At 49.0% G+C, this 25,202-nt stretch overlaps 1 protein-coding gene across 6 annotated transcripts in view; it reads left to right on the forward strand.

Annotated features, from left to right (window-relative positions):
* Positions 1-25,202, forward strand: part of LOC119435519 (cobalamin binding intrinsic factor-like) — a 303,054-nt gene that overhangs the window by 99,519 nt on the left and 178,333 nt on the right. For 3 of the 6 annotated variants that reach the window (XM_049672692.1, XM_049672712.1, XM_049672697.1), the window contains exon 6: positions 3,047-3,194. The exons of 1 other annotated variant lie outside the window; for it this stretch is intronic. In XM_049672692.1, the coding sequence (XP_049528649.1) occupies positions 3,047-3,194 (148 nt within the window). Of the gene's footprint in view, positions 1-3,046; positions 3,195-4,054; positions 4,195-14,302; positions 14,406-25,202 lie in introns of those variants that run through there. 2 more of the 6 variants (XM_037702352.2, XM_049672704.1) reach the window with 2 other exon arrangements.

Here is a 25,202-nt window from a genome sequence, read left to right on the forward strand (position 1 = left end):
GTTTTCTGCATTACGCTCCCATCGCAATGCGGCCGCCGTGGTCGGCATTCGATCCCGCAATCTCGTGCTCAGTAGCACAACGCTATGACCACTGAGCAACCACGGCGGGTTGAAATGTAGAAGTACTTTGCCGATACCCTCTTCGTTTATATACTCTAAACTTTCTGCGGCTGCTCCAAGTGGGTTGTTGCCACTAGGACCCCACATAATTCACACGATCGTGGCGCAGGTTCCCACCAATTACTTACAAAAAATACCTTGTCTTCAAGCGTTTCTGTCCCCGAATTAGACGCGACACCATTTTTTTTCCAAACACTGTAACAAAATAGTACCTGCACTTCTAATAACTACGCGCATAATTGACAAATGTACTGAAACCGACAGTGATAGGGCCAGAAATATAAACTCGCCGAGGTTTGGCGTGGCTGGATGGGTTTCTGTTGGATAGGGTCAATTATGGTTTAGGCGCTCGAGGGGGAAAAAAAAGCAAGAAGGAAATTACACGTCCGATGGCGGCACTCGAACCACTATTCTCAGCAAAGCATCACGGTGGTCTCCCATTAGGCCGCATGCGCATGCATGGTGGCACAGAATAGCTACCTTACCTCCTCCTTCCCTCGAGAAAGCTGGCGCTTTGAAGATGCTTGGCACGTTTCGCGTTACATAGCCACAATTTTATTTATGAAACTGTGTGAGCGGCGCCCGTTTCCCCCATCCATCCTACTATTGGGCAGCGGAATGGACCTAGGTCGGCGGTACGACAAATGCGGAACATTCATTTCAGGCCAAGTTCACGCACAGCCGTGCATCTGATTGCCATGCCTTCGCTGAACTGCGATGTTGAGCCGTGGAACAGCTGCACGAAGTGACGACGTTTTAACTAGACAAGAAATGAACACAGAGACAAGCACAATATTACATGAAATGATATAAGCTTCACTTAGTTTCGCAATTATCTTCAATGGTTTTGGAACACTTTTCTTCTTTTTATATTAATCTTCAAACCTACCAATTATTTTTGAACGTTTGTTAGAAGTCACTCACAGCTTTGCTAAAATGGACAGCGCCATATGCAAACCGCAAGTTCCTGATTACATATAATAAAGTACCTACGCTAGAAATCAATGAATTCATACTGTTAGGTTGGTGTTGAGATAACCACTACACGTCTCTTCGAGATCACATATAGAACATGGAACATTTAAAGCTAATCGTACCCTAGGGTACCTGAAATAGGGCTTTTATCTCGCACCGTCATCACTTAAAGGCAACTAAGCATCTTGGGCCCACAAAAACATGTCTCGCCAATATAAGATCCTCATCTTACTTCCGTCCCTGAAGCACCTGAAACAGTGCACAGTCGCTTCGTGCGCCTCATCTTAGTTAACTACAACCGCAAAGCAAGCGTCACACAAATGAAAGCAACTGTAACCTCTCACACTCGCTTACGCAGAAAGATATCGCGCCGTCTGTATTTTCCCACAAAATATCTAACCATAGCCCATTGCTCTGATTATTTTGGAATCGTCCAGGCCCACATTTTTCTGCTCGTCATGATCACTAACCCAGTTGAAGTACTGCATTGCCGTACCGTCATCTCTTATACCTCGTTTTTGCCCGAGGCACCCAAGCGAACGGAATAAACTGTCCTGTGTCCCCTTGTTAAGACTTGGAGAGTGACTCCAACCAAATAAGGGAATTTATTAGCCCGACGTTTCGGAGCCAATTCGGCTCCTTCTTCAGGGGGTATTCTTCGGAGGTGGCGGTGTGTCGCTTTTAAAAGGTCCATCGTAAGAAAGGATAGGAAGGGGGAGGGAGCAGAAGGTGGGGAGACACTTGACAGGGCACCTGTTCTTTTCCCCTTCCTCCTTTCCTACGAAGGACCTTTTAAAAGCGGAATATGACAATTGTAGCATCCACAGATGCTACAATTGTTTACATAAAACTTGAGGTATAGTGGTTAAAAAAGTGTGTCGTGTAAGGACACATAATCTTTTTGTCATTATTCGTAGCATACATCTTTGTGAGAAGTATTCAGTGTGGGAGGTTGGGAATGGCTAGGTATAAGAATCGATGTCAAATTTTGAGAATTTGTTTACTGTAGTGACCGCAAGTTGACTACTACTTTACAGAATGGAGAGGGCAATAAGAAAACAAAAAACAAAAACAGAACTATTTATTGGTAAAAGCATTACATATTGGTAAACACATATAACAACCTACAAAAATATAACAAAATTAGTAAACATGCCATACGCATTAAAGTCTTTCCTAAGAGATACAAATGATAGCTGCCTAGCTAAATAGATAGATAAACAGATTCAAGATACATTGAACAGACATACAAGAGATGTAAGGCATAAGGGGATACATAGACTTGAAGCTAAACATTTTGACACAATCACCTGTCTGGTTGGGAAAATTGATTAGGACTTAGAGAGTGATTCCAACCTAATAAGGGAATTTATTAGCCCGACGTTTCGGAGGTAATTTGGCTCCTTCTTCAGGGGGTATTCTTCGGAGGTGGCGGTGTGCCATCATATTCCGCTAACTTCTCAATAATCCGAGAGGTTAATATCATTCACCGATTGCGAAGAACTCAACCAAGCGAGTACAAAAAGTCGGAGCATGGAAAGGATGAATAATTCTATGATGGACGTACCAACGAACAAATATTTTCGGAATTAATTTATTCGTAGATTTGTTCAATTTGTTCACAGTGGACGACATTTAGTGGACCAATTTCAGAGTGAACTTTACGCACAGTTGCTAATTTTCACATTTTTTTTCAATGTGGTGACTTTCATATCCCGGTTATTGCTAAACAAGTTACAACTACACTAAAATATACTTAGGTATGTGGTAACACACAAAAAATAAAAAAAGTAGCCCCGTAATAAACTTTCCTTTAAGACTGGTCCTTTCATGGCGCAACTGGGATTGTTTCCCAATATAATTATTTGAATTGCTATATTGGAACCTTGCAAAAGCTTATTCAGCCGACTTCCGCGGGGTAATGGCTCTCACTTTGCTTCATCTTGTGCAGTGTTGGAACCAAAAGAAATCACTGTATGGTACTCGCTGTGGGTCGGCGACAACGCCACAAACCGGTCGAGTACCACAGTGTGGGTACGCCAGAACGCCACGGTGTTCGACGTCATGAAGGCTGCCGCAGGAAAAGACAGCCGATTCAGGTACGTCCCAGCGAAAACTACCCGAAGGAACCGCATGCCCAGAGACACCGGTGGTCGTAACGTTCGCACGTGTGCGTTCCCAAAAGCTTCCATCCGCAACAGTGATTCAAATTTCTCTAGGCTAGACCACCATATCACACGCGCCTCGGCGAACGTTACAGCTGTTACATGCCTTAAACGCAAATGCAGAGTCTCGTCGTCTAAATGAGCTGCGGCATAGACTTGAGAGAACGAAAGAAACCGTTTGTCGTTGACGCAGGGCCTGCTGATGTGAGATTACACAAGACCCATCATGAAGATTGTATGGAGATGTCTTTCAGTTTGTGCTGCAGCTTGTTTTATGTTCAAATCATAATTACAGTAAGATTATGGCACATTCCTCGCCATATGTTTGTTCTTTCTCAAAAATATCATGTGAAAGTTCGATCTAAAGCTGTCCTTGCGCAGCACCCCTTCATTTGTAATGCACGTCGGAATCAATAATGCACTTCCGAGGACTCACTGCTCTTCAGATATCGGGCATCCAATTCGATGCATCAATATTGATTAGAAAACCTCCAACGTCTGAAGATCAGATTGTAGCGGCCCGCAGTTCCAAATCCCCAAGCAGATGCCTAGAGTGGCCCCTGTTCACGATGCAAATGAATGTAATGAATTCGCAAACGTAAATCGGACTTGAGAGAGAGGCGCATTTTAATTTGAAGTCTATAAATAAGTGCTGCCCAGCGCTGTCCTCCTTAATGCGCTCGGAGAACAAAAGACTGGAGCGTTTTAATGGCATACCCTACCGGGGTCCCCTTTCAGTGCAATGCGCCCGCGTGTGCGTCGCTGATCTCGCACCCGGCATGTCCTGTTTTTAGATTCGAATATGACACGGCCAGCAGCCTCGGCCCGTACGTGCTCTCCTTGGCTGGAGTACCACGCGAGGTGGAGACGGGCCACTTTTGGCTGGCACACATTATGAACTTCGACGCGGGGCTCGTCACGCCGTTGTCCGTCGGTAAGTGCTGAGACTATATGACACGAAACGACGCCGCGTTATGCAACTGTCATCGGCAGTGACCGCTTTATATGAATGCGCGGCAAAAGCGGGAAACGTAAATCGTGAAACCCTACGCTGGCATTGCGAGCAAGCGCTGAGATCTTACAAAATTGAGATTATTTTTTTTACGAAGGGAAAGCTTAACAAGCTCGCATGATTTACAACGTTGTGGGTAACTACTTGGCATTGAGTATGAGGAAAAAAAGAAGGGCTGCTGCGGGGGTGCTTGATTATGGCGCTATGCTGCTGAGCACGAGGTGACGGGCTCGATTCCCAGCTGAGGCGGCCGCATTCAGAAGGGTGTTGTAGGCAAAAACGATCCTGCATGTATTGAGCTTTGAATGCACGCTAAAGAAGCACCTCTGGTCAAATTTAATACGGAGACCCCCACTACGGCGTCTCTCATAATCGCCGTTATTTTACTACGTTAAATCGAATCTTTCAAACAATCAATCAGTCGATTCAGAAACAGACCCCGCCGCGGTGGCTCAGTTAGCTAAGGCGTTGCGCTACTGAGCACGAGGTCGCCGGATCATATCCCGGCCGCGGCGGCCGCATTTCGATGGAGGCGAAATGCAAAAACGCCCGTGTGCTTGCGTTGTAGTGCACGTTAAAGAACCCCAGGTGGTCAAAATTAATACGGAGCCCTTCACTACGGCGTGCCTCATAATCAGAACTGGTTTTCGCACTTAAAATCCCAGAAAGAAAGAAAGAAAGAAAGAAGATTCAGAAACGGCAAGGGAAGGACAGGAAGGAAATCGTGATGATGACAATGGAGATCAAATTTATAGGGCTTGTGTTTGGGGAATGCCCTCCTTTGTCTAGAGTCCAAAGCGGTCCCGTGTAGGGTTCAGAAGAAGTATCAATGCATTGCGAGCACGCTGTACGCTCAGGTCACGGGCCTGCGGTAATGGACGCGACGAACGGTCCGCTATCCAGCCGCAAGTAGCATATCTTAACGAAGACGATTGGACAAGGGGCACCCCCTTGCATGTTCGAAGGCTGAGACAAAATTCAGCCCAGTTATATACAACGCCCGAGAAGAGACAGAAACGAAAGTCATGTTTGTTTGTTTGTTTCTTTTCACTCATCAGCTTTTACTGCGCTTACATCTAAGCCTTCGATATAAACCATGCCGAATAGATTGCGAGCGACGTCGCTTTCTCGCATACCGAGGGCAGACTCAAACGCAGCGTGTTTTTTTATTATTATTTCTTAAACAATACAGATTTTTATTAGACAAAGCTATTACCGTGAAACACCTGCCGTCTTCCCATACGAGCTCTACGGCGAGGCGGAAATACTTTGCCGCTGCTTAAGTTCATCTGGAAAATCTAATTAACGAAAACTTGTTAATTAACTTTTTTATTAACTTGAGGACAGTTGTTCATAAGGAAGACTTGTATGGCGTCACTATTTATGCCGTAACCATTTTTTAGAAATCCAACAAATCACATGTGATTTGAGTATTCATCATCGAAGTTGCATGAAGACCAACTCCAGGCAATATCGAGACTGAGCGCGTCCCGTTGCGCCTCAGACAGCAACGCCCCGTAAAGAAGTGTGGGGCGACATTTGAAGGACAGGGGTGCAATCTTGTACGCGTTCCAAAATGGAACGGAGGCGGTCCGTTCCATCGAGCCGCACACGAATGGTCAATTTGAACCGCGACGATCAAATTGACCAATCGTGTGCGGCTCGATGGAACGGACCGCCTCCGTTCCATTTTGGAACGCGTGCAAGATCGCGCCCCAGAATGTCGCTGCGAATCCTGTCCCGACACATCGCGGCACATGCCTGCCAGGCCAACACCCTCTAGATAGCAGAAGGCCTGTTCACTCCGATCCATGACGTCACGCTATCTGGCCCGAAATTTCCATTGCCAAGACTGGCGTGACGAAAGCGGCGACGTCAAAATCGCTCTTGCTATACGCGGAAGCATCCCCATTAGATTCTATGGCAGTCGGGCCAGGTAGCGTGACGTCATGGATCGGAGTGTCTTGCGCTATCTAGGTGGTGTTGGCCAGGCAAAGCGTGCCGTATCAGTAGGTGCCGCGACTGGCCGAGACGTTCGGTTTCAATCTTTTTTGAGACACTAATCTGATATCATATCAGATTCGTGTCTGATAGGATAGCAGGGTCGCCTTTCCTGCGCTCCCGCGGCGCTCGATTTCGATATAGCCCAGATTTACCGCTGAAATGCGATGGTAAATACCTCGAATTAGGTGCGCCTTTCAAGATGATTAAAAAATGCGGGTGCATTAAAATGCGACTGCCTTCAATTTCACCATTTAAACAACTGCCCGAAGGCAATAATAAAAAGACTAAATAATATTTTTGTTAATTAGTCTCTTTAGAGTAATTAAGCAGCGGCAGCGTATTTCTGCCTCCCCGTAGAGCTCGTATGCGAAGATTACAGCTGTCTCACTCTCATAGTTTTTATAAAAATTTGTATTGTCTAAAATAAAAACACCCTGTATATGCTGTTGATGTATACCCACTGGTAGGTTGTACGTAATAACCCGCCGGGGTTGCTTAGTGGCTACGGTGTCGCGGGATCGAATCCCGGCCACGGCGGCCGCATTTAGACGGGGGCAAAATGCGAAAACACCCGTGTACTTAGATTTTAGGTGCACGTTAAAAGATTCCCAGGTGGTCTAATTTTCCCGAAGTTCCCCGCTACGGCGTGCCTCCTAATCAAGTCGTGGTTTTGGCACGTAAAACCCCAGAATTTAATTTTTAAGGTTGTACGTAATAACGAGTGAAAGCAACAACCGGTCTTTGCCTGTGTGATAAACTTGCATGGTATCGCTGCGGTGTAGCCAACAGCATCAGTGGCAAGTGTATAAATCAAGTATAGGTCATGTCCTAGCACTTGCATAGCCCGCACTAAATACTCACACTACTTGTATTTATTTATTCATTCATAAGGCTACAGTAGCCCGGAGGGCATTACATTTCTGACGAGAGAGGAGAGGATTGGAAAAAATATCAGACGAAAAAGGAGAAGTGCGCATTATTAGAAAAAAAAAGAGGCAGCAGCAGATGTTTAGGCTTAGGCACTGCATTCTTGAAGTAGCGAAAAATATGCCACAAGCAAAGCGCATCGACAAAGCAATGACGCATGCAGCATGACAAAAGTAACCGCGCAATAATGACACCTACCACACGTGTAATAAACAATTTATTGATTGATTTCACAACTTTTATTTTTTGGCCACCTCACTGAATCAGAAGAGCCTTCCATCTATTCCTTTTAATGATTGAAATAAACGATACCATCGCAAGCTATAGCATACAGAGCGGAGCGTCCTAACCATGACCAAATTGGACATTGAAGGGGCCCTGAACCACTTTATATCGAAGTGGAGAAAGATATTTGAAGTGAATATAGGCTATTTCAGAATCACTTTGCCGCAAAAAGTACTTCAATGCGTTCAGCAGAAGCGGAGTTATCGGCAATCAAACACGGCCTCTATTGTGCTCCCCTTCCTCCTCCAATGCCTCGCACTGCGAAGGCTACGGCGGAGATGTCACCGTGGCGCGAAGTTCAAATTTCCAATTTGGCGCCTACGCCGCGCTAAGCGTAAGCCAAACGCGACTGTCCTTGGAGAGCCGCAGGGGGCTTAGCCAGTGGACTCGTGGCGGCACCCTGCGGCGGCCGCGGTGTAGCCGGCCGCAGTGACCAATGGCAGCCGTGTATTGGAGTGTGCTTTATTACGGAATAAAGCACACAATAAAGAGCGAGGATCGTGGGGTTTTTTGAAACGAGAGCATTTGAGAGAAAGGTGACTTCGCATTCCGCTTGCGGGTTCCACGGTCCGCGTACGACGCAGAACTTGGCTGAGATGTTCACAACAGCGTATGCTACCCGTGGACTATGTTATTTCACCAAGCCCGAGGTGTGGTTCAGGGGCCCCTTTAAATAAATCTTTTGGCGTGCACAGCGGGTGTAGATTAGACATGCACCGTGGTTGCACATAGCCATAATATTGACGCTGTGCACGTCTTCTAGAAAACGTTTTGTTCCATAACGCTCGTGATTTGCCAGGGTTTGCAAAGTTAAACAACCTCAAACAGCTAGGTGAAATCGTGGCAAGAGTCTTTTCATGGACGTGCCCAAGTAGTGAAAAGGAAAGCAACAGAAAGGTTCTTTCGATTTCTGGGAGCCTTTAAATCGCCGCAAGCAGTGCCGAACAATTCGTCTCAAGAAAGCTGATATTTCTTTCGCACACATCGTAGAAAAAAAAAGAAAAAAAGAAAATGGGGCGGGAGAGTCGATAAAACAGCTGCCTCGAATCATAAAGCGGAGACACATGAGGCCCTTAGAGTATGCCCGCAACGACCGCTGGCACCTTAGAACGATGTCCCAGTCTGATCAGCAAAGAGAAACAGAACGCTATGTTCTGTTAGAGCAGCAAAGGGTGAGGGCTAAAACGAGGGAAGAACGGGGCCAAGACGGCCGGGAAGGTGTATAGGCGAGCGTACGAGGACGTTAAATCGAACTTTGGATCGAGACCATTTCACCAGAAACACTGCTCTGATTGCCGTGTGCCACCTTGAGCGTGTTCGTTTCTTTCCTTTTGCTCGTTCATCGATTCGTATTGTTTCTCATAACAGTCGTGTCGGAGAGAAACAACGATCAGGCGCGGGCCACAGCGGCAGGCGACCCCTCCCCACAACTAGCTCGCGCGTCGTTCAGAAATCGGAAAAACTGCAGGGATCAGAAAACGAGACAAAAAAGAATATAAACAAAGGGGGCCGAAAGGGGAAGGCGCCGACGGCCGAGGAACGAAGAGGAAGCGGGTCGCGACGCTGAGGCTGCAGCAGCGAGGCGGACAAGAGGAGCACGATCGAGTCCTTTCACCATTCAAGGCCGCCGCCGGCTAGGGTAAGGCGCTTCGGAAACGCCAGAATAGAGCAGGAAAACGGCCCATCTCACGTTTATAGCCGCGGCCGAAGAGTCGCCCTGCTCTTCGGAGCGCGCGCGTGGGCCACGTACGCGAATGCGACGACGCTGGCAGTCCGATTGAGGGTGGAGGGAAGGAGGTCAGCGCCGTCGCGTGGCCCTGACAAGAGCAACGTGGTAGAGAGGAAAGGGGGGGGGGGGTGGTGCGAGAAAGTTTGGTCCACGCGGGGTACATCGATCCAGGCACGGGCTTACTTTTTCGGCGATGCGCGATGGATACATAAGCCATAAAGGACGGGCGCGCATTTTGCCTGGCGGACGCACATGCAGAAGAGGGGCGACGAAGTGCGGCAGATGTCCCCACGGCGGCACCGCGCAGAAAAAAAAATAAATAAAAATGCGCGATCCTCCACACGGAAAGAATTGGAGGAGGAGAGTGCGAGGGGCCCAAGAGGAGAAAACGAGCAGTCCGCTCTGTCGTGGCGGTGGGAAATGGATCCGATCGATATGTCTGAAACCGCTCGGTCGCCGCTCCATGAATTCGCCGGTGGCCGCGTACACACGGTTCGGCTATGGGTGACCCAGGGCACGGCCACAACCCCGTCTACAACGGCCACGAGACCCCTATTGCGGTGGCCCGCCGTTTCCAGCCCTGGTGCTCCTACGGAGCTGCGGGACAGTAAACGACTGCCCCATGAACTGCTATACTGGCGCTTGGCGACGACACGCGTCGCGGGGGCGCGGTATTCCTCGCTACGCCGTCGAGCGGTAAGATTACGCCGCGTGATCGTTCCCGGAGAATCGCGCGCCCTTTGCGCCGTGTTCTTTACGGCGCCGTGCGCGCGCGACGCTCATGATGCAGCGGGCGCTTCGTGCGAGGTGCCTCGTTCGCAGAAGACGCGGAAGCAGCGGGCGATCGAATATTTCCGTCAGGAGCGCATCATCGTGGCCTTTATTCGTTTCGTCACCGGTTCGTTTACGCTGAAATAACGCGCGTGAGTGCAGCGCCTGCTCGAGCTCGTTTATATATATATATATATATATATATATATATATATATATATATATTTACTTATTTATTTATGAGCGTTTACATTTGCTCTGCGCGCGTTCGTGCGAGCCGAAAAAGGAGCGAGTGTGGTATGAAACAGCAGGGTTGTTTGCGCATGCCATCTTCGCGTATAGAAATCGCTACGAAAAGCGTTCAGAAGTTCGTTGCAGAAAAGAAAATAACTGCAAGAGCTTTCACCTTGCACGAACCATCAGCGTTTTTCATTTTCCGGTGCTGCCCTCTACCGCACGCCGCTGGAAACGTTTTGGAAGGGTGTCGGGGCTTTCGCCGGTTGATTTGTGAACCTTGGCCTATGTGGAGTGTGCGTCGGTTGTGCGTTTCGTGGATCGCGAATAATTATTAATGACTTCTCTGGGGGGCAGCATGTCTTTCCTGGAAGCCATGTATATAGCACTCACCTATATGTATATAGGGTGAGCAGGCCTGAGTGCGCTGTTTCGTTAACAGTGCGGCCGATAACGGCACGCTGAGTTCCGTCTGCCGTCGCCGCTGCTTTGGAGTTGGTTGTCACTGATTTCTGCACTTGCACCTCGCTTCTTTTACAGCGAAGCTGCTAAGGGCTCAGTCTTCGATGGTCGCGTCGGGTTGTGGAAAAAAAACTCTCATTGGCCGTATGCTGTATATGCGAGTGAAAACGCACTAGGGACACGCGCTTTCACGGGGAGCGAACGCACGGTGGAGAGAAAACACCACTTATTCTGTCGCGCGAAAGCCCGTGGGAGGACGGGAGGGAGGGAGGGGAGGCGACGTTTACCTGCGGCACCAAATGCGTATCTTGCGACCGGGCGCAAGAGGAACTGGCGACTCAATATCCCACGTGCAAGGAGGACAGCGGGAAGGCAGAGCGGGAGGGAGGGGTTGCGGCTTCTGCTCTGTGAGCAACTTGTACTTTGCACGGCGCCGGGCGGTCGCGCGCACCGTATTTGAAAGCTATCTGCAACACGGTTCCTACCTTTGTATGCGCTGTGCTTTCGCCGCTCAGTTTCCGTTGAAGCGATAGACCGCATGAACCTTCGCTCGCTGGTGCTGGCGCGCTTGCTCACGCCAGCGTTTTCACAGCAGTTGTGTGCGGTCACACAACAACGCCCAGAACTGTTGCCGACGGCGGCGGCGTTCTGCCCGCGTTCGCGCCGAACGCGCGCGGAGTTGGTGACGTGTTTATGAAGAACGTGCCAACCTTTGCAGTACACCCTATGGTGGTGTGCCGTAGCGACCATAAGACCATGGTCCCTGTGGTCACTAAATAAATTAAAACCACCGGATCATATCTATTTCTCATTATTTAATAGTTCAAATAACCAATTACACCATCACATCTTAATAGTCATAATTGGAAATACATAATTCCCACCATGGTACAGCTTCGCTGGTCTTCCATCTCCACCCCAGTGGAAGGGCTGACATTTTTTTTATTTCTTTTTGCACATTCTTTAGACATTTCGATTAAATAAGAAGTCTTCAAGAGCGCAGCCTTCCGCGTCGGATTTAGCAAAGCGGTGCACTTGTTTACATCGACATCTACAGCCACAGATCGTTGTTAGCGTCAAATATTGGGGAAAAGATGCATCGCTGATATGAAATAATGTCAAAAAGTAGAATAAAACACACATATCTGCGCATATGAGCCGCGTTGTTCCACCGTGAGACGAGTCAGTATGAGCCGCTAAGCCACTTAAACAACGGCAACTTTGATCGAGTTACAAATATTGGGCTGTTAATTTATTACTGATTCTGGCTTTTTTTCTTTAACTTCATCATACTCACAGTTTGCGCGTGTCATAAAGCATTATTAGAGAAAACTGTGCTCGCATAAGCGCTCATTGATAGGCCGTGCTGTTCTCCCGCAAAAGCGCGGATGCCATCGCTGACACCTTTGGTATACAACTGAGCGAGACGGCTGTTTATGCTGCTGTACCGAATGTACCGTGTCTTGTTTCGCGTTTGACGCAGAGATAAACAGTACATCTCAGGAATTAAGAAATGTGCCAGCGTGACAACACGTACAGACCCACCCATCTAGGTTGCGAATACGACCGACAGCCTAGGAAACGGAGACGTACGGATGTTGGTATACAGCGCTGTGTCGCCGCTTGCCGCTTATTGTGTACGCGTCGTCCGAAGCGAATAGTAGTTTATTTCAAATCCCTAAGGCCAGAACTGAACTATAAAAGCAGTTTCCTTCGTCCTAACTCACTTACTTTTCATGAAGTTCAGGTCCGCTAGTAGCGGGTGCACGAACTCGACGGCGCCAGGCCTAACCTTCGCTGAACAGGATCAACATTGGCTCAAACTTCACGTGCACGGCTTGAGAGGGTTGAAGCCTGTGCATTTCAACTTCATAGGCATGTTTTGACTCACTTTGAGTGCAATTGATTATATACAAACGAAGGCGTTGCGGCTATCGCGTTATCGGTTGCACGGGCGATCGCGCGAGGTTCGGTCGTACGATGGTCGGCACGCTGATTTTATCGGTGCCGTCGGCAAGAAAGCCCTTCGCAGTACGACAACTCGCGCTCGTCGGTTGCGTCTTGTAGACCTGGTATATGATGAAATGGTCTCAGCGACACACTGTGCTGAATGGCGTGAGCGTGAGCGTTGGCGTGAGCGTCCTGTCGGTCTCGTATGAACCCAGTGTTACGGTGCCTTAAACGAGTACGTGAAGTCGGGCACACGCTGCCACTACCAGCAAGCGAGGACCGACTCTGCAAGAAGTCTTCGTCAGCAACGTGTTGTTTTTAAGTGCCGTCCAAGTGTAACGCAGGGGTTTATCAATAAATTTGCTATTATAGCCATCAATGCAAGACGGCAACTATATACAGGGTGTTTCATTTTAGTTGAACCAAATTTTTCAAAATTGCCTGTGGCAGATAGCACAATTATAATCATTGATATAAACTACTCGATGAGGCGCCCATTACTTCCACGAGAAATCAAAACGCCTAATTGAATAATTAGCATAATTACGCTAGTTAACTTTGTAATTAATTATTTTACGGCACGTCTTTCAATCTACAAATTATAGCCGCTGAGTTGGCAAGGCGTATCCACTTGGAAGGAATTCTCAGGACTGAACCAGTTTGGAGATAATTCTCGAAGTGTCCGACGAAATGCATGGGCGTTCCAGTTAACTTTTGTTCTTCAATGCATAAAACAGCGTTTTCTTCAAAACGTTAACTGGAACGCCGTTGCATTTCGTCGTACACGTTGAAAATGAATATCTCGAAAGTGGTTCAGTCCTGAGAATTCGTTCCAAGTGGATACGCCTTGCGAACTCAGCGGCTATAATTCGTAGATTGAAAGATGTGCCGTAAGATAAATCATTAAAACGTTTGTTAGCGCAATTATGTTAATTGTTCGATCAGGTGTTTTGATTTCTCGTGGAAGTAATCGCCGCCTCACCGAGTAGTTTATATCAAGGATTATAATTGTGCTATCTGCCACAGGCAATTTTTTTAAAATTTGGTGCAGCTAAAATGAAACACCCTGTATACGGAGTCCGGACGAAGCATTCGCCGCTTTCTGTTTTAAAGTGGAGTTGCAGTCTTACGCTACGCACGTTTCGGTACCGCACCGACGTCGAGCGACCAGTGGAGATTCAACGCAGTACACGGCACGAGTGTTTGCAGTAGCGCGCGTCCGAGAGCTTTCTTTCTTTTTTTTTTCGGTGGACTTTCCCCGAAATGGGGCCGCGTGGCCGCGCGCGCGACCCTTGCAAAACGCTTTGCGACTAATCCGCCAGGGCAGCGCGCATGCGCCGTCGGGCCATGAAAACAGACAAATTTCCGGCGGTTTTGCTCGCTGAACTCTATCGTAATTAAGAAAAATGGCTTTAGAATTCTGCGGGAATATTGGTACCTTTCAGGGTTTTCAGAAGTTTTTAAGCGTTGGCATCCCGTGCTTACAAAGAAAGCACAACTGCTGCGAAACAGCCGTCCCCCCCACCCCCTCCTTTCCCCGCCCGTATCTCTTAGGCTGAACTATTATACTAGGCTTCCAGTGCATTTAATTGTTTGTGGAACGCAACTTACATAGTTTGTGTGTGGGCTGAAACTGACTTTTTTTTCCATTTCTATTGTTTCTTGCAGGAATCGGAATGCACGTGGTAAAAGACTCCGATCACGTGATTATGTGGTACAAACATGTAGTTTACTGAACAAGTATTTTAATAAAATCCAATTCTCAATGTCAGTCATCGTGTGCTTGAGCTGTATATTTATCGCGGCGTACGCCGCGGCAAGTGCACATCCGAGATTACTTATGATCTAAATGGGGTTGTGTTAGTGACATGCAGTGTTCAGTGCTATCGAATATTTTTTTTTCACTGTGCTCTGACGCGGCAACTATGCTTTTAATACACAGTTCAGCAAATAAAGAAAGTTCGGCAAATGAGGCCGTGTTTTTCGGGCTTCCGTTCACAAATCGTGCTTAGTGTGGACGAAGGCATATTAAAGAGTTCCCACATATTCGCTCATCTACCACTACAGATCAGGGCCCGTATTTATAAAACTTCTAAAGCACTTCCTTATTAGTCAGCGCTCAAGTGTCCACCACTCATGAAAAGGAGCCTTGTGATAGCCAGACGTTCACCGCGGCGATGTGCAGTCGTGGGCGGCACTCACGGGTGAGAAGTGTTTTGTAAATACGGACCCATATCCGAAGCACGTACTTAAAGAAGTTGTTCATGGTCTGCTTGAGAATGGGTAATGGGAAAAGACCGAGAGAGAGGGAAAAGGATAAATGAATGACATGAAGGTTAACTAGGGTTGCTATGGCAGGATGCCCCGAATTTCTCGTTCTCCCGAGTTTGCTCGACGGGCAGCCAGTGAACAAAGATAGCGCGGAGCGGACTGAAGCAGCAGACAATAAAATGTCGAGATAAAGCCACGTATGTCCACATGAGCGGAACCCTGCGCACGCCGCCTCTTTGTGTCACACCCAGAATACTGGGGTGGAATCTTATAACGGTTCCGAATGCGAACCGTTCGCTTGCCCTCACGTGATTGGTCAGAATTGTGATTGCGTCAGCGGCCGTCAGAGACAGGGGGGCGGTGCCGCAAATTTCGAATACGGCACGCATCTGTCAATCATTTTCAAAGCGAACCCGTCGTCGGCCATGAGTGGAACCGGCGAAGAGGTAGTCCGCTTTAGGTTCCGTTGCTGTGGCTTGTCTGTTTGCTTGCGACCTTGGTCGCGGGCGCGCGCGCGTTGGTTATCTCTAAGGTACGACTACATACACATGAAAACATCGCGGCGCCCCTCATTCTTGGCCTCTGGTTGCTCTCCCGGAGCCGTCAACGACTGGAGGTGCTAGAAGCGCATTCAGAGCTGATAGATGAGGCGTTTCGGCGTCATTATCGTCTGTCAAAGGGAACCGTCCGATGGCTGTGCGACGACATCATCGGATAAACAACCAACTTTCAAAATTTCAGCACAACTGATGGTGATGGGGCTATTTTTTTTATTCGAGTGGTTACAATTTTTAACGCGTGGATTACCACCTGGCGACGAACAGTTAAACAAATGGTAATATTATATCGCCTAATGTACAATAAATGAATATGTCAACGCCCGGCCATACTTGAAAACTTTCAGGACAATATTTAAATAATAGTTCATATTGACACAAGACAGTGAATGGGCTGCTACTGTCGGTTGGACAAAGGTGACGGCGACGAAGTAGCCAGAGGCGCGCGACAACCTTGCATCCGTCGCCGCTGCTTGTCCAAACCTTGTATATAGTAATACTTTCTAAATAAACGTTATCCCCGTAACATATATTTTGGTAGAGGTGGGGGGTAAACCTGCCAAGGTGCTGGCTCCGTCAACCAAGCACGGAACTTCGAAGCGGTCGCCGTCTTGGTTGTTCCGCGATGACCAGCGAAGTGCCGACGGTGCAGCAGCCACCGGCTCCTGTGATTATTTTGCACCCACAAGACCCGGGAACCTTTTCTGGCACAGATGGCGTGGATGTTGAAGACTGGATCGACATGTACGAACGCGTCAGCAAACACAACAGGTGGGACCCTACGGTTATGTTAGCCAATGTGATATACTATCTGAAAGGAACGGCACGCGTGTGGTATCGGACGCATGAAGAAGATCTTACAAGTTGGGACGCTTGCAAGGCGAAGCTGCGTGAGTTGTTCGGCAGATAATTTGGCCGACATAGGCCGCTAAAAAGGAGTTGGGATGTCGTGTCCAGACGACCACTGAATCGTACATTTCGTACATACAGGACGTACTGGGCCTTTATCGAAAAGTTGACGCAAAAATGGCCGAAGATGACAAGATATCGCATATTTTGAAAGGAATAGCCGACGACGCGTTTAATCTACTTGTATGTAAGGACTGTACGACGGTCGACGCCATAGTTAAGGAATGCCAGCGCTTTGAACAAGCGAAGAGTCGCCGCATCACCCGCCAGTTCCTTCGGCTACCTAACACCGCCGCCACATCATCATGCGAAGACCCACCGACGCCTGTACAGGCTACAGCGTCAGAAGATGTAACGCGCATTGTCCGCCGCGAACTCGAAGCACTAGCTCCTACGGCCGTTCTTGCAGACGTTCAGTCAGCCAACCTGCCCACCGTGTCGCTCATACAAGCAGTCGTCCGCCAAGAGTTCGCGAACATGGGATTATCATCGGCCGTCTGTTCCATCCATACATCCGAACGTACACCTGCAAATGGCACCCAGAACCAGGTCTACCCTTCGCGCTACAGAAACTCAGCTGACTGGAGGACGGCAGACGACAGACCCATATGTTTCAACTCCTCTCGCTTTGGACACATTGCCCGTCACTGCCGCAGTAGCTGGTCGTCGCCTTCAAACTGGAGCACTGGATCTTGGAGTCATCCTGGGGGCAACATTCGGCGGTTTTCCCCCTCGCTCTGATCCACATGCTTCCGATGCTTCCGATGGCCGCCGTTCCACACTCCAGGTTTAGCCGCTCACCAGTCCCCACAAGGCCGTCGATCTCGGTCGCCACGACCTTACCGGTCATCGTCCCCTGCACGCCATGGCACCTACGCTCCGGAAAACTAAGACGTGCAGCTCCCGGAGGTGACGCTGCATCAGTGACCCGATATACAAATTCTCTGTTGACTGTACCTATGCGCTGAAACCTTCTAGACATTCAAATGGACGACGTCATCGTTACGGCCCTCATAGACACCGGAGCGCAGATTTCAATAATGAGTGCTGCTCTCCGTACTCAGATCCGCAAAGTGATTGCGCCCGCAATTCAGAGCACAGTACGGGTCGCTGATGGCAGCTTGTTTGCCGTTCTTGGAATGTGCACTGCCCGAGTGTGCATTGCTGGCCATCAGGCCATTGGTTTGTTTGCGTTGTTGCCGTGCTTGCGCAGTGTCCCCATGACGTGATCCTCGGCCTAGACTTTCTCTCGACGCACTCAGCCCTTATCGACTGCTCCACAGGTGTTCTTCAACTGGAAATCCCTTTTGACGCCCACGTACTATCGGACACTCCCAGCCGCTTATGTTCTGTCGAGTTCCTCCACCTGCCACCGCAAGCCTCCACGTGCGTCCCATTAAGTCCCTCTCCTTCTGTGAGCGATGGTGAATACGCTGTTTCCCCGATTCTCGACGTGGTCCTGATGCACTCTGTCGTCCTCCTGCACACTGTGGTTACCGTACACGAGAACCAAACCTGCCTGCCTCTTTTGAACTTTGGCGTTTCTACCCACGTGCTACCTGCTGGTATCGCGCTTGCCACCATGTCGTCGTTGCAGGAATGCGCGATTTCTGAGTTAGCCGTCGACGGCCCTCGAACTGTTTCCGGCTCTCTCACAGCCACCTCGTCGCTATGTGCCAATTTCGAAAAAAAAATATCAGCCGACCTTACACAAGCAGAAGATCTTCGTCTGGTCTTGCTGTCGTATTCCGATATCTTTGATCTTGAAAATCGCCCTTTAGGCCAGACAACAGTTGTTCAGTACTCCATCCACACCGGTGATGCTCAACCGGTTCACCGGCGCCCTTTTCGTGTTTCCGCATGCGGAACGCGCCATAATTAAAAAAGAACCCGACAAAATGCTGGCCAAGAACATCAGCGAACCGTCCTCGAGTCCTTGAGCCGCTCCTGTTGTGCTGGTCAAGAAAAAGGACAACACCTGGCGATTTTGTGTTGATTATCGACACCTCAACAAGATCACGAAAAAGGACGTTTATCCCTTGCCCCGTATCGACGACGCACTCGACTGTCTTCACGGCGCCCAATATTTCTCGTCTATTGACCTTCGCTCAGGTCATTGGCAGATTGCTGTTGACCCACTGGACCGCGAAAAAACCGCATTCGTAACTCCCGATGGCCTCTATCACTTTAAAGTGATGCCTTTCGGTCTTTGCAATGCGCCGGCCACATTCGAGCGCATGATGGATTCGCTTCTTCGTGGCTTGAAATGGTCAACCTGCTTGTACGTGCTACCTTGACGATGTCATTGTTTTTTCACCAACATTTGACATCCATCCTCAGCACCTCTCCGCCATTCTCCAGGTATTCTGCAATGCCGGTCTCCAACTCAACGCCTCCAAATGCCGTTTCGGACGCCGTGAAATAACCGTACTTGGCCATCTCGTCAACGCGACAGGTGTCCAGTACGATCCTGACAAAGTTCGCGCCGTGAAGCGTTTTCCTGTACCTTGTTCTGCTAAAGACGTACGCAGTTTCATAGGATTGTGCTCCTATTTCCGACGTTTTATTCGTAATTTCGCCGACATTGCACGTCCCCTTACTGCGCTCCTCAAAAAAAGGTGTTGCTTTTACATGGGGCTGACCCCAAGCTGCTGCCTTTTCGGCCCTTATAGATGCCCTCACGACTTCCCCTATTTTATCGAATTTTGATCCGACAGCAACGGAACTTCGCACAGATACCAGCGGCCATGGAATCGGTGCCGTCCTCGTTCAGCGTCAGAGCGGCCACGACTGTGTATGCTAGCCGCCTCCTGTCCGCACGGGAGAAAAATTACTCCATCATGGAACGAGAGTACCTTGCTCTTGTGTGGGCTGTCGCCAAATTTCGTCCCTACCTGTTTGGCCGCACCTTTACTGTCGTAACTGATCATCGTGCCCTCTATTGGCTTTTTTCGCTCAAAGACCCTACAGGCCGCCTTGGTCGTTGGGCTCTGCGCCTCCAAGAATACTCGTTTTCCGTAGTGCACAAGTCAGGTCAGCTTCATCAAGATGCCGACTGTCTATCACGGAATCCCGTGGATTCCCCTGACGTCACCGAGCAAGACACCGACGCCTGCGTCTTGTCTATCTCGGACCTCGTTAATATACGGGACGAACAACGCCGCGACTCGGCTTTACTGTCTATCATCGACCGTCTCAACTCCGCCACACCCGACCCTTCACTACACTTGTTCTTCCTTCAGGACGGCACCTTATACCGCCATAATATGCATCCTGAGGGCCCTGAACGCCTCCTTGTCGTGCCTGCCCATCTGCAGTCAGCTGTCCTTCGCCAACTTCACGATGAGCCCACTGCTGGTCACCTTGGTGTCACCTGCACTTATGATCGCGTCAGGCGCCATTTCTTCTGGCCTGGTCTCTATCGCTCCGTCCAACGATATGTCGCTAGCTGCGACAAATGCCAGCGCCGCAAGAGGCCAGCTATGTTACCTTCCGGCCTACTTCATCCTATAGACATTCCCGCCGAACCGATCTTCCGTGTTGCACTCAACCTTCTTGGCCTCTTTCCAACCTCGACATCAGGCAACAAGTGGGTCGCCGTCGCGACCGACTACGCGACGCGATACGCCATTACCCGTGCCCTCCCAATCAGCTGCGCTACGGATTTCGCCGACTTTCTCCTTCATGACATCATCCTGCATCATGGTGCTCCTCGACAGCTTCTGACCGATCAAGGCCGATACTTTTTGTCTCGCGTCATCGATGATATTCTTCGTTCCTGCTCTACCCACCACAATCTCACAACTGCTTATCACCCGCAAAAGAATGGACTCACAGAGCGCCTGAACCGAACTCTGACCGATATGCTTTCAATGTACGTCTCCACCGATCACCGCGATTGGGACGCTACTTTGCCGTACGTTACTTTCGCCTACAACTCGTCATGACAGGACACCACTGGCTACTCCCCGTTTTATCTCCTGTATGGACGCGAACCTTCTCTGCCTCTCGATACTTTACTTCCCGTCAGCTCACCCACCACGTATGTTCGAGACGCCATAGCGCGCGCCGACACAGCTCGCGAGATCGCTCGTGAACGGCTCATGCACAGTGTCTCAGGCTTCCCAAAAAGCCCTGCATGACAGTGGCCATAGGTGCCCTCGTGCTGCTGTGGTCTCCGTCGCGCCGCATCGGTCTCTCCGAAAAGCTATTGTCCCGCTACGATGGTCCTTACAGGGTGCTACGTCAAGTCACCGACGTTAGATATGAGATCGAGGCAGTCACCGCGCCAGCGCTGTCTACGCCACCGCCCTCTGCTATCGTGCACGTTGCGAGACTTAAGCCGTGCGTAACTGGCCTCTCTGGTCCGTCGTAGCAAGCACCGGGTCGGCGCTCTCGCCCAGGGGGCGGGGGGGGGGGGGGGGGTCGTGCCACGAGACAGTGAAGGGGCTGCTACTGTCGGTTGGACGAAGACGACATCGACGAAGTAGCCAGAGGCGCGCGACAGCCTTGCATCCCTCGCCGCTGCTTGTCCTAACCTTGTATATAGTAATACTTTCTTCCTGAACGTTATCCCGTAACAATATTATCTGAGCAAGAAGAAAATTTCCGCAATTCCTCGATTATTAACTCGTCACATGATGACGTACACTTTAGAGGCTGCACCCTCTCGTTTATTGGTCGCGTCCTCCCCGTCTTCCACCTCCGGCTTGGGAGTGGCCTATTTAGTGACGTAAGCGGCGAAGCGAACCGGTTCGCATTCGGAACCGTTATAAGATTCCGCCCCTAGACAATGTTACATGAGAGCGACGATTATTGTTATCAACGCAATATCACAATATCACGATACCGTGACTGCCCCGCTAGCTATCAAAACATTCGGAGCAAGCCGCTTGCCACACCTCTCTATCCACCATTATCGGTCTATCCACTGTTCCCTCGCGGTACAAAATGCGCATTGGTTGCATTTAGCCGGAAACGAATGACACCATACACCATATCCATCGATGGACAAAATATCTCTTACGTCAGGACGCACAGGTTCTTAGGGGGAATCATCGCTCGTGACCTCTGTTGGAGTCGCCATGTCACCTACCTAAAGAAGCGCCTGACAGCCATCTCTCATCTCTTCAAGTTTCTTGGAGGAAAATCCTTGGGTACTTCAGTACACGCGATCATGCAACTCTACAGCACGCTGTTTCTCGGGTATCTGAGGTACAGCTTGACAGTGCTGACCAATACCTGTAGAACTAACATCCGTACAATCGAAAGCGCTCAGGCACAGGAACTTAGGGTCTGTCTAGGGTTGCCACGATGTACATCAACATCGGAAACCATTGCAATTGCACATGACTACCCAGCCAAGATTCACATTATTATGCAAGTACTCAGAGCACAAGTCAGGCACCTTGCTCGCGCCCCATGCCACTATCTAGCCTCACTGATAGAAGACAGGCCACGCGCCTCTTTTTGTCAGACGATACTGCCTTATCGTATATACCTTCCATCAGCTTACACAGCTTCGACGAGAGTTTTGTTTCCTCCTTGGTGCTTGGCTCAGCCACAAGTTCGACTGGAAGTGCCAGGAATTCGAACGAAGGCCGAACTCTCATCACCAGCTCTCAAGCAACTTTCGCTGATCTTGCTGTACGAAAAATACAGTGATCATACCCATCTATAGACTGATGGTTCAACCACCATGGACGGTTCTGCAGGATCAGTGTTTTTTTCCTGCGAAAGCCTCCACCTTGAAGTTCAAGACATCACACCGGACGACATCGACAGCCACGGAGCTTGCTGCTCTTCGTAGCGCACTTCACATAATTCGTGAGGAACCACCTAACAAATGGAGTGTTTTCAGTGACTCCAAGGCAGCTCTACATTGCTTGCTTTCCGCCTTACGCCATGGACCCTACGAAGAATTAGTCCTCGAAATCCGAGAGCTCCTTCATCGCCTCGTCGAGCAAGGACACGACGTCACCTTTCAGTGGCTCCTTAGCCACTGTGGCGTAATGGGCAATAAATATGCTGATGAAGCTACTCGATCTGCTCATGAAGATGGCGCGCAGGAACCAATCCCGCTGCCAAGAACAGATGCAGCAGCGAAACTTCAAGAGCTTGCAAACGATGCCACACAATCATTGTGGCACACACCTAGTTTGCAGCACGCACGTCTACATCGACTGGACCCCTGTCTTCGACTTAGACCTCCACCTGGACTATCCCGACCCGAAACAACGGTACTTTGCCGATTGTGGCTTGGTATCGCATTTACAAAGTCGTTTGCTTTCCGCATCGAATGGGAGGATAGCGCTGCGTGTGACCACTGCGGCGACGAGGAAACCATCGAGCATGTACTTTGTCATTGTCCCCAATACAGCGCACATAGGCAGTCACTCGCGACCGCGCTGCCGCGTCTTGACGACCGGCCGCTTTCGGAGCAGACAGCCCTGGAACGCCGGCCTATACAGTCATCACACAAGTCAGTCAAGGCACTCTTGAAGTTTTTGCGATCGAGTGGACTTTCTGACCGACTATAGTTCTCACAGACGTTTCCGACCTCCTCTATTTTGTTTATTCATTGTGTTATTTTTTTTCGTGACTGCTTTTTCTCTTCGCTATTCTTTCCGCCTTTCATTTCCATTTCCCCTTTCCCCAGTGCAGGGTAGCAAACCAGAATCTTTTCGGGTTAACCTCCCTGCCTTTCCCACCACGTTTCTCTCTCTCTCTCTAATAAATTGCAAAACATTTAAAGCAGATTCAGCGAACATGTTACGCATTTTGAAAAGCTCATAAACTACCTAAAACTGCGTAATGAAAATGAATGAAAATGCATTTTTTTCTATAACTTACTTGCGCAGGTAATGTACTGCGCAGAACGATAAACAAATTAAAGAAGGCACCGACGGTTTGACAACGTTATTCCGCCTTTTTCGGCTTGCTATGAAGTGACGCACAAATGATGATAACTTAAGAGTGAATCTAGATAAGACAATGAAACTGGGGGCGTGACGAGGGCTGTATTTTATGTCTTGATACCATTCGCTAATTCATCTGAGGGCGTCGCCAGAGCTGGCGGAGATGCCGAAGAGTGCCAAACTCGGGCCTTCCTGCATAGCACCCCAGGTCGGAGCCCGGTTGGCTACCCTGCCCCGGGGAAAGAGGAAGAAATTATGAAAAACGTTAAACTAGCGCGAAACACGTGGGACGGAAAGAAGGACACGGACAATACGAGCGCTAACCTACAAGTGAAGTTATACGAGGAAGCACTCCGCCCTACGCACCAAAAGAAAGGATGCAACGTGAGATCCTTGAGGCGGCGGAGATGATTAGACGGGGCTGAGCACAATTGTTAGTAGGTCATCTGCGCGGTTAACTGAAAAATAATTGTTTTTGCTGAGGCGCAGGTGGGACTTTTTCTGGCGCTTGCAAGAATAAGTGATCCTCCTGCCATATTCGTGGTTCTTTGTATGTTTGCATCACCTTGTGCGTTGTTGTTTTTATGTCATTTTAAGCTCGTGTTTTACCAGAATCTATCATCACAATTTTAGTGATTGTGGTTGGTTTTCGCGCACGCGCGCCGATACGCCGGGAGTTGGAGGTTTCTCTTGTCATTTCAGTGGTATAAGTTAGCGCTCGTGTTGTTCATGTATTTCTTTCCGTCCCGTTTACATCATTAAACTTCTTAATGATGTACCAACCAGAGTTGCGGAATGACAACTCTGGAGTTGAAATGATTCTGGAATCCTTCCGCATTTTTAAACACCCTGAATGGAATGGGAATCAAATGACAGCACCACTCGGGCAGATGGAATAGACATGGAATGAGAGCCCGAGATTCCGGAATTTAGTTGGAATGGAATGCGCCCATAGTCTTGCAGCACTAAATGTTAATTTTAAGCGAGACTAGAAAACTACAAAACCGCTAAATTTGCCACTTAGAATAAGCTGGACTTGGCCAATATACGGTATTTCTCCTACTGGTTATTTATGTGGATAACTCTAGGTGATTACCTCTCCCGTGGTAATTATAAAGACGCAATTCACCGCATTCAACACTTCTGAAGATGCGGAAACCTTCCAGCAAGGTTTAGGTGCACTTGAAAACAGTAATTTCTAGTTTTCAACTACGATCCCGTTTAGCTACAGCACGCTTGACCTACGACGCAGGCCAATTGAGAACGACGTCGCATATATAGTTAGTTCCACCCGGCGGGAGTCCACGGTGACGGAAAATGTGCGTCTTGTTTTTTCGTACACTGTCGAGAAACTGTTCGCACACTGTTCAGAAAGCCCGATAACAGGATTTCAGAGAGGTGTCCGGTAGAAAGTGCCCGCTAAATGCCAGTATATAGAGGTGAAACAAAAAAGATGACCCTGCTAAAGATATGTGGGTATTTCGCTTTTGCGTTCGTCATAACAAATACAGAATACTCGACCTGGATGCATGGCATGCCCAATGGTGTAAGATTACTTTGGATTTCACTTTGCTCGTATAAAAATAGCTTCGGAAGAAATGAAAAATCCGGGAGACCCATCTCTCGATGACTGTCGGCGGTAATGCATTTAGCATTGAATCAATACGGCGAGACAACGTACTGCCGCCGTCGAAACCAGTTATGTATGAGGCGTGTCATGCAGCGGGACTCCGCTTTCGCGCTTCGATGATGATGATGGTGATTATTATTATTTATCGGCATCCCCCTTGAAACAGGGCGGTGAGATATAGTCCCCTAGCCTGTTTGAGTTAATGAGGTATGTTGTGCATATTAATGCGATAGCGTATATAAGGGCCTCGTGTCGCAGAAAATCCGGCGTCGGCGTCGGCATTG

This window comes from Dermacentor silvarum, chromosome 1 (assembly GCF_013339745.2).
Source record: "Dermacentor silvarum isolate Dsil-2018 chromosome 1, BIME_Dsil_1.4, whole genome shotgun sequence".
Lineage (NCBI taxonomy): Eukaryota > Metazoa > Arthropoda > Arachnida > Ixodida > Ixodidae > Dermacentor > Dermacentor silvarum.